At 58.0% G+C, this 12,776-nt stretch overlaps 1 protein-coding gene across 2 annotated transcripts in view; it reads left to right on the top strand.

The window, feature by feature from the left end:
- MTCL2 (microtubule crosslinking factor 2) overlaps positions 1–12,776 on the top strand; it is a 76,250-nt gene continuing 63,474 nt past the window's right edge. The window contains exon 1 of one of the 2 annotated variants that reach the window (XM_077873033.1): positions 1–106. In XM_077873033.1, coding sequence (XP_077729159.1) covers positions 23–106 — 84 coding nt within the window. In that variant the 5' untranslated portion in view covers positions 1–22. Of the gene's footprint in view, positions 107–1,041; positions 1,795–12,776 lie in introns of those variants that run through there. The other variant, XM_077873032.1, reaches the window with a different exon arrangement.

Below are 12,776 nucleotides of genomic sequence, written 5' to 3'. Positions count from 1 at the left end.
CCAGAGCATCGCCGGGCTCATAATGGGACGCCTCCATTTTAGCCATGCGGAGCCAGAGACCGGGTCGGGGTTGGAGCAGGAGTGCCCGAGATTCCGGCAGGTTAAGGTGCGCAGAGTTGGGCACGTCCGCAGGCCCGTGGGAGGGAGGCCGAGGCAGAAGAGCCAGAGCGCGTCACGGGCCCCATCCGCGCTCGGCCCGACTCTGGGCTAACGGCGCGTGCTCCCTCGCTTCAGTCTACGCATCTGTACTATGGGATGGTCGGTCTCGCCCGGCGAGGTTAAGGGGGGCGGAGTTCGCGCACGCTCCGCACGGCCGCGAGGGGCGAGGCGCCGGCGGTGTCTATGGATGCTGGCTCCTGCGGTCTGAGGGCGGCTCGGCCTCCGCCGGGGAGTCCCCTCGCTCGCCGCTCCCGGGGCCCCTGCGCGGGCGCTGGGCGCAGGGGCGCGTCGGCCGGGTTCGTCCCCCGGGCGGGCGGGGGCGGCGGCGCGGCGGCGGCGGCGGCGGCGGGAGCCCGGGCCGCGGCAGCCCCGGCCCGCCTGACCCTCGAGGGGGTCGCTGTTGCCTCGCAGATCCCTCCCTCGCTCGCAGCCTGCGTCCCTCCCTGCCGCTCCCGCCGCGTCCGCCTTTTGTTCGCGGAGCCGCGCGCCCCCGAGCCGAGGCGGCGGGGCGGGGAGCTGGCGGGGCTGCGCGGGGGGCGGGCCGCGCCGGGCGGAGCCGGGGCCGGGGCCGGGGCCGGGGCCGGGGCCCGGGCCGCAGCCGGACTCGGAGCCCGAGGGAGCGAGCGGCGCGCGGGCAGCCGGGGCCCCGGCGCACTCCGGGGGCGCGGCGAGGCCGAGGGGGCGGGCGCCGGGCGGAGCCGGAGCCGCAGCCGGGGCGCCTGGAGGCGGGCGGGCCGCTCTCTCCGAGCGCAGGGCGGCGGGGAGCCGGCGCGGCGGGGGTCGGGGTCGGGGTCGGGGTCGGGGCCGGAGCCCAGCCCCGCGGCGGAGCTGGGCCGAGAGGAGCCGCGGCCCGGGCGGTCGGAGCGGCGCCGGGACCCTCCCCAGGGGCGCGGAGGCCGGGCGGGCCCGGGCCATGCGCGCCGCTCGCTGAGGCCGAGGGAGGCCGCGATGGAGGTGCCGGCGGGGGAGCCCCCGGCCCGGGGCTGCGGCCCCCCGCCCGCGCCCGCGCCCGCGCCCGCCCCGGAGAGGAAGAAGAGCCACCGCGCGCCGTCGCCGGCCCGGCCCAAGGACGTGGCCGGCTGGTCTCTGGCCAAGGGCCGCCGCGGCCCAGGCCCGGGCGCCGCCGCCGCCTGCAGCGCCGCGTCCTCCGCGCGGCCAGACAAGAAGGGGCGCGCAGCGGCGCCCGGGGCGCGGAGCGCGGGGACGCGGGTGGCCGGGGTCCGCTCCGGGGTGCGCGCCAAGGGCCGCCCGCGCCCCGGCACCGGGCCGCGCCCGCCGCCCCCGCCGCCCAGCCTCACCGACAGCAGCTCGGAGGTGTCGGACTGCGCGTCGGAGGAGGCGCGCCTGCTGGGCCTGGAGCTGGCGCTGAGCAGCGACGCCGAGTCGGCGGCCGGGGGCCCGGCGGGGGCTCGCCCCGGGCAGCCGCCCCAGCCCGCGCCGCCCGCGCAGCAGCCCCCGCGGCCGCCCGCCTCCCCGGAGGAGCCGTCGGTGGCCGCGTCGTCGGTGGGCAGCAGCCGCCTGCCCCTCAGCGCCTCGCTAGCCTTCTCCGACCTCACCGAGGAGATGCTGGACTGCGGGCCCGGCGGCTTCGTGCGGGAGCTGGAGGAGCTGCGCTCGGAGAACGACTATCTCAAGGTGGGGGCGCCGAGGGCGGTAAGGGAGGCGCCGAGGCGCCCGACTGGAGGAGCGCGGAAAGGGGGCCGCAGCCCCCGGGGACCGCCCGAGGTCGGCGTGGGGCTCCCACACATCCTGCCTCCGTTTTTATTTGGGAAACCGCCTCCCGGGGAGGAACTGGCCAAAGGGCCCTAATTCTGGAGGGAGGGAGTCTTGGGAAGACTGCTTGGGAAGGTGCCAGGATGCATTACTTGGGATGGGGTGGGGGTGGGCAGTGAGGGCTGCACCCCCTGTCCTTCACCTTCCTAGAACCCCCACCCCCAGGCCCGAGGCCAGGCCTCTGGTTGCTGTCTTTTCCCGAACCGGTGTCCGTGTGCACTTGTGCCAGGGAAACCCAGCGGCCCCTGCCCAGGGGAGGCCACGACACTATCCTGAGTGCTTCGCCTGGTGCAGGCCTGTCCCTGCCTGCCTTTCAGGGCGGGTCCTGTTTGAAAGCATGACATCTGGGAACATCCCCTTGGCTAGAGTCCGACTTCCGTCCAGTCTAACGGTCCCACAGCCTGGGAGGATGATGTCGTGGGAGAACTGGTTCAGAGGCAGCTTCCGAAATCCCAGGATGTCGTCTTCTGCCCTGTACACACAGCAGTCCCTCCGGCCCCTCCTGGCCCGTTGCCTTGTCCTTCCCATGTTCCCGGTGAGAGGAGGGAAGCCGTCCGTCTGAAAGGGGCATTGCGTCTGGGCATCTTGGGGCCCTGAGAGCTTCCCAGGAGAGCACACGAGCCTTGCCTTCACCCTCTCAGCGGACATGAGCACCTACTGGGTACCGGCCAGTCTCTGCCCGTGGTCTGTCAGTGTTTGGGTGCTGGCCTTGGCTGGGGACACGGAAAGAAAGCCTCACGGGCTCCACCACCCCTGGCTGGGCATGGTTTTCGAAGAGGCCGAAATGTTACCTATTACTCTCGTCAGTTGATGGCCTGGCACACCCAGAGTACCCTGGCCAGGAGCCACAGAATTCACATCACTGTGCTGATTTATGTCTGCCCGGCAACACTTAGCTTCGCACTGTAGCTCTTCTGGCTAGATAGGTTTCTCTCTCTTTAGACTTTTGGGGTCTTGCTCAACAGTGTCTCTCCCTCCTGATTTTCCCCCCAGGATTTCCCATCCAGCATGTGTTCAGTAAATGCTTCTAGAATAAAAGGACAAAGTCCGTCTGAAATCAGCATAATCCACTCCTTCAGCCTCTAATCTTTCCCCAAGCCAGGTCCCCTGCTTCCTCCTCTGTTAGATGGGTGGGTGAGTCTTCCCAAAGGCCCCTGTTCACTGTTGATAGCTGAAGGCTCCGTCAGCGCTCACAGTCTTCAGAAGGCGACGGTGAGGAGAGGACAAGCGAAGGGTGGGTAGAAGGACGGAGACAAACCAGAAAGAGGCCTGGCCCTGCCCCCTGACTGTTTCTGGCCCTGCCCACCTGAGCTGTGCTGAACTCAGACCTCCTGGCCAGCACTGTTTGTGCCATGGGCACATGGAGCTTTGCTTCAAGGTCTCCTCATGCATCAGCAACCCCCGTGGGCTCCTGTCCACTCCAGGAAGTCATCAGGACCAGCTGTGGCTGTTAAGATGGATAGCAATCCCAGAAGGCAAGGGAGCGAGAGATTGAGCCCAAGGTCTCCCAGGGGCCAAGGCATGTCTGGGTACATCCCACTGCCTGGGCTGGGCCTGGACCACATTTCCACTCTCATTCAGCACCTCAGGCTTCACATGCAGGCCTCTGGCCACGAGTGGATCTGGGGTCTGGCTTCCTGGCTATGTGGCCTTGGGAAAGTGACTTACTGTCTACAGGCCTCAGTTTCCTCTTTATAAAGAGGCACACCACACTTCCTCCAGCCTTATGGGTTAAAGATGATGTGTGTAAACACCACAAGAGTGCCTGGCATAGAGTGTGCCTTAGAAGAGATGAGGATGGTTGCAATCACCGCTGCTTTCCAGCGGTATGGAGAGCATCCATCATGTTCTTTGTGGGTTCTGTGGGCGGCACGATATCCTCCTCCCCCCTGAAGCAGGCCTGACTCTTTCTTCTGGCCTCTCATTCATTCTTTTACCATTTATTTAGTACCTACTGTGTACCAGGCATTAGTGCAGATCCGAGATACAACTGTGGACAAGGATGAAGTGTCTGTTCATGAAGCTCTGAGTCTAGTGGGGGAGACTGGGATTTAACAATAGTGGTATAGTAAATCACAGCACAGATCAGGTTAAGGGTGGAGAAGGATATAGTGTGCCAAGAGTGCATGAAGGTGGGGCAGTGGGTGTTTAGGGAGGCCATGGCCCAAAGGATGAGATGTAGCCAGCTGAATAGAAGCTGGGGTAAGAACATTCCAGGCTGAGGGAAATGGGAAAAAGCTTGTTCATGTAGAGGGACAGCATGGAGACTGGAGAGAGGAAGGAGGTTGGATAGAGAGGTGAGTAGGGCCGGACTGTGCAGTCCTCGCTGTGTACACACAGGTCGCTCCCTGAATTTCTCTAGAGCTTTGTTTGACCCAGCCACCAATCTCCCAGAGGTGAGGTGAAAATCCAGAGATTGGGGATGTGGACTGTAAAGTATAGGGTCTGTTACAGGAGGTGATTTGTCCATTCTACAGATGGGTAAGCTGCGCCCAGAGAGAGGAAGGGACTTGCTCTGGGTCCCTGAGCCGGTTCTCCAGACAGCCAGGGCTTGGAGTAAGAATGTCATACACTCTTGACGTGTTTCCTGCCCCTCTGGGCCTCTTTGCTTCCAAGAAGCAGTAACTGAGTTACCAGGCGAAGGACTCCAGATCCCCAGGGTGTCCCCTGTAGGTTTCGTGCTACCTGGGTGGAGTCTTAAGTGCGGGGGGCCCTGCTTGGGTTCATCTCCCAGTGGTGGGGGCACTGGGAACTGTCAGCTAGGGAAGGAAGACCTCACAGGTGGTGGCAGGTCTCCTGTTGCATGAGGCCTGTCCCGGGGCCCAAGTAGGGAAAGAACACATGGGGCAGCTGCCTCCTAATCAGAGATAGGAGCTGCTACAGAGAAGGGAGTGAGCTCACTGGCATTGAGTTGTTCAGGCAGAGGGAGGCTGGATGACCTTGCATGTTTGGATGAAGACGAAGGGTTTGTGGAAAGCGGTTTATAAACTGTACAAAATGGTGGTGGTTATGATTAGAAGGAAGATTCAGGGAGAGATTTATGTGGTGGCTACAATTGAGCTGTCTGACCTCAGGATCCCTTCCAGGCAAGGAAGCCTGAAGATTATGAATTTTGGAGGTTCCATGGTTCTAAGGTGCAGCTTTAGCCGCAGAGCAGACACTTGACTGCATTTGACCTTCAAAGCCCTGGTGGTCTCAGGTCTTCCAGCTGCCCATCAACATGACCCATGTGCCATGTAGTGGGGACATGCAGGGAACCTATCGGAGTGTAGATGGAAAATCTGAGAGTTGGAGCCCAAAGACCTGACTCTGCCATTTACTGTGTGGCCATGGGCAAGTCACTTGGCCTCTCTGAGCTACTTTTTTCATCTATATAATGAAGATGATGGAACCTACCTGGGCAGCTTCATAAGATTGTTTTCAGGGATCAGGGAGGTATGAATAGACAAGAAGTTTTTTTTTTATTTTTTTAAGATAAAAAAATATTTTACAAGCAGTGAAATCCCACATCTCTGGGGGAATTGTCATTGGTAGCCAATGAGCAGATAGGATGTCTGTGTCTTCATTCTTGGGGGTGCTGGGAGAAGCCAGGGAGGTGGATCCCTGTAGCTTTAGGATGTTAATAAATCAGGAGCTACTTCAGGGAGGACAGGAAGGTGCGATCACATTCCACAGTGTGAGCTCTGAGGAGCAAGGCAGCCCCACACCCTCCTTACAGGGTCTAGGTGTGAGTGTTTGAAGTCCGGCCAATCTAGATGTCAGCTCAGGAGGGCCCAGAGGAAGCATCTAATCCACTCCCAGTTCACTGCACAGTTGGGCACATGGAGGACCCAGGTCACAGCCAGGATTCCAAAGCTGGTTGGACTACCTCTGGGTCCTGTTCTTTTTCTGTGGCATGATTGGAGCAGTGAGCTTTTGGTTGCTAACAGTGTGTCTAGTCTGGGACACAGGTTGGGGAAAGGAATCCTGTCGTGTGCCAGGCTCTAGGCTAAGACTTGTTGGGAACAAGTGAGGGTGACATACGCTGGGGCTGGAGCCTGGAGCCCGCAGGCAGGGGGAGAGGGACATGTGTGTGCATGCAGGTGCGTGAACATGTACCTCACACTGGTGCAGAATGTGATCGGGGGTTGGGGGGGATGTGAGGTACTAGGAGGAACCATGGGGGTTTGGATCCAGCCTTACGGGTTAGTTAATGGCTAGGCTAGAGCCCAGGGTGCTGGAATGTTAGAGCCAGCCTGGGGACCCCACAGACTGCTGGTCCCTGGACTTCTATGGGTCTTGCCTCATGAGCACCATCCCCTGTTAATCACTCCCAGTGTGTTAGAGTCCAGGCTAAATAAACCCTTACTCCTCACAGCAACACTGAGTCGAGGGTTCTGATGTCAGATCTATTTGGCAGATGAGGAAACCAAGAGGCTCTGTAACGTGCTGGCGATTGCACAGCTGATGTACTTGGGAACCTCTAGAAAACCCTAAGGAGCTCCCCTTGCCCCCTTGCTCTTCCATCCTCTCCCATGCTGGCGGTAGGCTGTGCCTCTGAGTTTCACACAGCGGAGTTCTTGCCTGGACTTGCCAGTTACAAGCTGTGTGATGCTGGGTGAGGTGCTCAGCCTTTCTGAGCCTCTGTTTCTTCTTCCGTAAAGTGAGGGAGAAGCGTGCCTGCCTCAGGGTTGTGCCCTTTCCACTTGATGCACGATAAACGTTAGTGCCTGTCCTTACCTGCTTCTCCAGGCACGCATGTATGCATTCATTCAACCAACCCAGTTTCTTTTTTTCCCCTCAACCCATATTTTCGAGAGCCTCCTGGCTACCAGGCTGTGTGCCAGATGTCTGGCCCAGTAGCAAGTTGTGAAGTTCTTCTCAGCTCCCAGAATGTGTCACTGGGTGGGGGAGGGGGTGGTCTTTATGGTCAGCATAGCTCCTGGCTGGTCCCTGCTGGGAGTCCTGGTCCTCCCTGTGGCAGCTGAGAGGCAGCCTGGAAAAAGCTGCTCTGAGACCTGGGTGTTTAAGAATCCTCAGCGGTTTGCTTGTCTTAGGGGGAGGAGGGCAGCTCCAGCGAGATGGAAAATGTGAGGCAGCCGCCGCTGCTGAGGCCTGGGGGGAACCGTGGAGCTCCCAGGGCTCCCAGCATTCCTCGCAGAGGGGCCAGGCCCATGTCCCTGGGCTTGCTTTCTCTCACACTCAAACACACGTATTCACAGCTCATGCACAGAGATCCACAGCCATTCACACACATGTCACATATACATCCCGTTACACTCGTATGTTGTATTCTTCCAGAAGCCCACCTTGAGACATATTAGAGAGGATACTCCCGCAGAAGGACACAAACCCATGCAGATACAAAATCCCTCTCCCCACACCCACACACTACCAGACACAACAGACTCACAATATCTAGGAGACCCTTGGCTCAGAAGCATACACTTAGATACACACACACACACATCTTACATACCTAGACACACTTGGCTGTGTCCCAGATGGACACACAGCTTTGAGACACCCTCAGACTTATTGGAAGTACACATACATATGCAGGCACACACACAAACCCACGCAGACTCATTACACACAGGCGCTAGCATCCACGGAAATCCATAGATCCACCCCTGCCAGGCAGGCACAGACACAAGCTCATCACCCAGATGCTCGCCCTGTTTCTTCCACAAAGAGAGCAGTGGAGGCCCTTGCATGCTTACCTGGGGCTCAGATACACACCCAGAAAGATGCACACACAGACACAAGACATGCAGCCATGTACACTAAAGCAGGGACATGAGCACAGAGCACTTGAATGCCAGGCCTGTAGCATTTGCCAACGGGAACCAGAGACCCACAAACTGGGGTCCCCAGACACGCACACGCGCGCGTGCACACACACACACAGGCTGTTGACATTTTACCCACACAGAAACACAGGAAATCCTGGTCCTTGTCCAGTAGTGTTCAGCTCTTCCACGAGGCTGCTGGGAATAGTGAGGAGTATGGTGGGGGCTTGTATAACCTCCTGGATCTGGCAGGTCGTGAAGTCAGGAGAAGCTGCCCTCAGGCTTCTGATGCCCAGCACTTGGGCCTGGGCCCAGTGGGCTGAGAGAATTGGAGCAATTGTCAGGCCTGCCCACAGGAGAAACATGGCCAGGGGCAGCTCTCTTCTAATCTCCTTGGAATTTCCGGCTTGCCCTCATCTCCCTCCTCCTCCCCTCTCCCTTTGCTGGGGACTGTGAAGGGCCATGCCACTCCCATCTTTGCAGGGTGCCCATTTCTGTCTGAGAAACCATGAAGGAGGCCAGGATAGAGGAGGTTGGAGGAGACATGGTTACTCAGAAGAAGAGGGACCTGGAAGACTTCCTGGAGGAGGAGGCATTAGAGCTGAGGAATTAGCCTTCAATGGCTGCTTCTGTGTCCAGCTGCTGGAATGGTGCTTGGCACATCCTAGGGACTCAGTATTTGTTATGTGATTGAATGAAAGGCAGGTGGCCTATAGGCCCAATACAGAAGAGTTAGAAGGAATAATGGTGTGGGCAGTGGTGAGGGAGAGGCTGGGAAGGAGGTTGGGCCTGCGTGGGAAGCCAAACTGAGCCGAGGCACTGTGAACACCTTGCGGGGAGGGGGCCATACAGCAAGGCTAGAAGCTTCCCCTCCTAGCAGTCCCCAGCAAAGGCAGAAGGGAGGAGGAGGGAGATGAGGGCAAGCCTGAAATTCCAAGGCACAGGAGCCCAGGGTGCCTTGGAATTCCAGGGGAAGGAAGGCTCTGTGGCCTCATGGGCAAATTCCATATTTGGGGTCAGGTCTAGGGCCAAACCTTGCTTTGTTACCTCTGCCGTGTGCATGATCTCCATGTGAAAAATCCCCTCACCAAGCCTCAGTCTTCCTGTCTGTAAAATGGGAATTAATCCTTTTTTTCAGGGCACTTGGGGGATTGGTGTTCAGATAGGTGGCACATCCAGTAGCATCCTGGGGCCCAGAGGAAGGGGAGGAGCCCTATGTCCTGAGTAGCCTCCAGGGGAGAGGGAGCTCCCCAGGGGAGGGGCTCGGCTAAGTTCCAGGCAGGGCCCAGACCAGCAGCCAAGGTTATTACCAAGGTCATTTCCCTTGTAGCCCATACACATGACCTCATCTGCAGTCCTGGCCATGTTTCTCTGCCCTCTGGTGCCAGAAGGAACTTGGAGCTGCGGTGGGGAAAAAGCCAGAAACTCCAGGGTGTTCTGGGATAGGCTGACCCTGGCCTTCCCTGGAGGCCTGCAGGTGGGCTCCGTGTCTGCACTCTGCACAGGTAGCACTGGCCTCCTTGAAGGAAGGCCAGGAATCAGAGAAGGTGGGAGTAGCAGGCCAGCCTTTTCCTTCTCTGGGGCCCAAGGTGCTTAGAGCACTCTGGCCTAGAGCCAAGCTGACATAGGCTTGAATCCTGGTGACTCTGCCTTTTCCTCTCCGAGCTTCCCCTTCCTCAGGCTCAGTCTCCTCATCTGTAAATTAGGGATGCTAACAGTGGTCACCCTAGAGGGTTGCCATGAGCAGTAATAGGAGGAAGCATGTATATAAGGATTCGTGGAGGCCTGGCTCACACTGCAGGGGCTCAACAGCTGTCCACTCTCCTCACTTATTGGCAGGCTTGGGTCTGACTGCCAGGGAGCCCTGGGTCTTTGATGGCAGAGATTGTGCCAGAATTCGGGTGTGAGTCTTGGCATAGAGCGGGGGCTTGGGAGGTGTACGTGGAGTGGAATTGCATTGTGGGGATCCTCAGGCCCATCTCCCTGTGGTGTCCCCCCTCCCCTCCCACCTCGTCAGTCTTCTCTGAACAGCCAGTGCTGCAGACTCTGTAGTTTGGGGATACCCCTTTGCTGGTGGATGGAGCCTTTGGGTCTTTCATTCTTGTTTTGTTTTCTTTTTAAGATTTTATTTATTTTGAGAGAGAGGGCACAAGCAGGGGGACAGTCGGAGGGAAAGGGAGAAGCAGGCTCTACTGAGCAGGGAGCCCGATGCAGGGCTCGATCCCAGGGCCCTGAGATCATGACCGGAGCTGAAGTCAGATGCTTACCTGACTGAGCCACCCAGGCACCCCTCATTCTAAGACCAAGGTGAATAGTCTATTGCCTGGCCACAAAGAGAAGCGTAGGCTCCAGTGGAAGAATAGTTTGGGAGCCCACAACTAGGCTGGTCCAACCAAACATCTTTATGCTGGTTTGCCCCAGATCTGCTTGGGATCTTCTGGGTCAGTTGCATCAGCCTCTCCCCTCCTTGGCCTTGGCCAAATGCCTGGGCAGCCTGTGTGGTTCTGCCTCCGTCAGGCTTACCTCACCCCTGTTCCGCCCAAGCTCCTTTGTGTTCCTCACCCCCCAGGCCTCTAGTCCTGGTGCTCTTCCCACCTGCAGGGCCTTGGTGCTTGGGGTTCCCTCCCCTGCCCTCCCCCTTTCCTCCTCCACCCTCCTGTATGCAGCCTCAGGCTGGGCTCTGAATTAGACATCCAGGAACTTTCTATAGGCTCCTTGGGGACCTCTACCTGATGGTAATTAGGTTATTTTTTTTTTTAAGATTTTATTTATTTATTAATGAGAGACACACAGAGACAGAGAGAGAGAGGCAGAGACACAGGCAGAGGGAAAAGCAGGCTCCATGCAGGGATCCCGATGTGGGACTCGATCCCCGGTCTTCAGGATCACATCCTGGGCTGAAGGCAGCACTAAACCACTGAGCCACCAGGGCTGCCCGGTAATTAGGTTATTGATTGGGTAATTGCAGGTTGCACCAGGATGGGACCTAGCCCCTTCCTTTTACACAGGTGTAAACTGAGGTTCAGAGAGGTTAAAGGGCTTGACAAGGGTCCCACAGCCTGGAAATGGCAAGAGTTGGAAGGACAGGCAGTCTGCTGGTGCTCTTTCCAGGGTGCCAGGCAGGGGGATGGCACAGGCAGGGGCTCAGAGCTGTGAGATGCAGGGGTGTGCTGGAGCTTCGGGCCACACAGCCCGGAACCACTCCCTTGTCTCTCCCCAAAGACCTCGAAGCCCTGTTCTCTCCATGCTCAGAGATTTGGCTGCAGCCCAGAGGCTGTTTGAGGAGATGTTTTAAACACATCAAGATCCAAGTGCTGTCTTCCTTCCTGTTCACACAAAAAGGAGGAGAGGGACACCGTCAGGCACTCTCACAGTGAGCCACTCCCTCCACCCATACCCTCACCCCCAGAGGCAGTGGGAGCTCCAGACATGTCCCTGTTCTGTTGGGTGAGGCCTGGAATGGGCCAGTGGCAAACCAGGCCTGGCCTTGGTGGGCAGTGCTCTCGTGGTGTTTTCTCACCTCAGACACACACAGATACACACACACACACACACACACACACACACATAGAGAGCCGTGTCTGGTCTCATGCACAGAGCTGTGCCAGATTTGGGAGGCATATTCCAGATTGGCTGTGGAGCCTTTATCTCCTTGAGTCTCTGCTTATTGATTGAGGCTAAAATAATAACACCTGCTTCAAAAGGACTGTTGTTGAGCATGAGATAATGGACATTTGCGCAGACCTTAGCCAGGTGTCTGACACACAGTAAGCACCTGTAAATATTAGCTATGGTCCCATTATAGAGACTGTCTAGTTTGCAAGAGTTCCAACTGGACTTGAATCCTGGCTGTGCCACTTAGTGTGTGTGTGTGACCTTGGACAACACTGTTGATCTTTTTGACCTTGGTTCCCCACCAGTGAGTTGGGGATGGCTGGGAATACAATGAGGCAGCATGTGCTGCCCAGTCTGTGCCTGGCAGAGAGAGAGAGAGAGCTCTTGCCTGTTATTATTCTTTTTTTTAAAAAAAGATTTATTTATTTATTTATTTATTTATTTATTTATTTATTTATTTATTTGAGACAGACAGAGAGAGAGAGGCAGAGACACAGGCAGAGGGAGAAGCAGGCTCCATGCAGGGAGCCCGACGTGGGACTCGATCCTGGGACTCCAGGATCAGGCCCTGGCTGAAGGCAGGCGCTAAACCACTGGGCCACTCAGGGATCCCCCTGTTATTATTTTTTTGTGTTGGAGTGGCGAGTCCAAGACCGTCTTTCCTCATGACTCTGTGGGTCACTGGACCGGCAGCCTCCATGCCAGCTGGAGCAGGGGGATTGTGTAGCATGGCCATAGGTGGCTGGGCATTCTGACCCTCCTCTAGGACCTTTGACCCTCACTGTCCCCACACTAGAGCCCAGCATTCACCCAAGGAGGCTAAGCTGGGTTGAGATCTGGGCTGGGAGGCAGGACCTCAGAGTCTCTCTCTGCTTGACTGGATCTTCTGGGGGCCCATGTGATTGTCCCTAATCCCTCTCTGTGCCTCAGTGTCCCTGTCTGTTCTGCCCCGCACCATACTCAACCGCTTGCTACTCCTGGAGTCTTTGAGTGGGGAGGGAAGTGGAGGTTTGCAGAGCCTCTTTGGGGTCCAACTGTAATGATCTCATCTGGAACCTGCATAGACTTGGGGGATGGACAGAAGGGAAAGCAGATGGCTGCCCTAGCCTCTCAGGGGGCTGGCATGCCGCCTCTGTGGCCACTGTTGGCCTACACTGCAGGTCAGCCCTTCCGGGCTGAGGGGAGCACCCAAGGCCAGAGCCAGGGTGGCAGATGGGCAGGCAGCCTGGACTTTAGCCCGAGGGAGGGACTGTGGTGGCCAGGGTGGTGTGGAAGAAGGCGGGCCAGGCAAAGCCTCCTGTTCCTCCATAGAATGGTTGCTGTCCCACAGAGGGAAAGTTCTGGGTCCTTCAGCTCAGCTCTGTCATTCTTCCTGGGTCTGTCTGCCTATCCCTGGAACCTGGGGAGGAGGAGACATTTGGGAATGCAGCCTGAGAGTTGATAGGCTGGGATTTGAGG

The sequence above is a fragment of the Canis aureus genome, chromosome 26 (genome assembly GCF_053574225.1).
Source record: "Canis aureus isolate CA01 chromosome 26, VMU_Caureus_v.1.0, whole genome shotgun sequence".
Classification (NCBI taxonomy): Eukaryota; Metazoa; Chordata; class Mammalia; order Carnivora; family Canidae; genus Canis; species Canis aureus.
The sequence above is the reverse complement of the archived record's forward strand: the minus strand, read 5'-3'. Positions and strand labels throughout refer to the sequence as shown.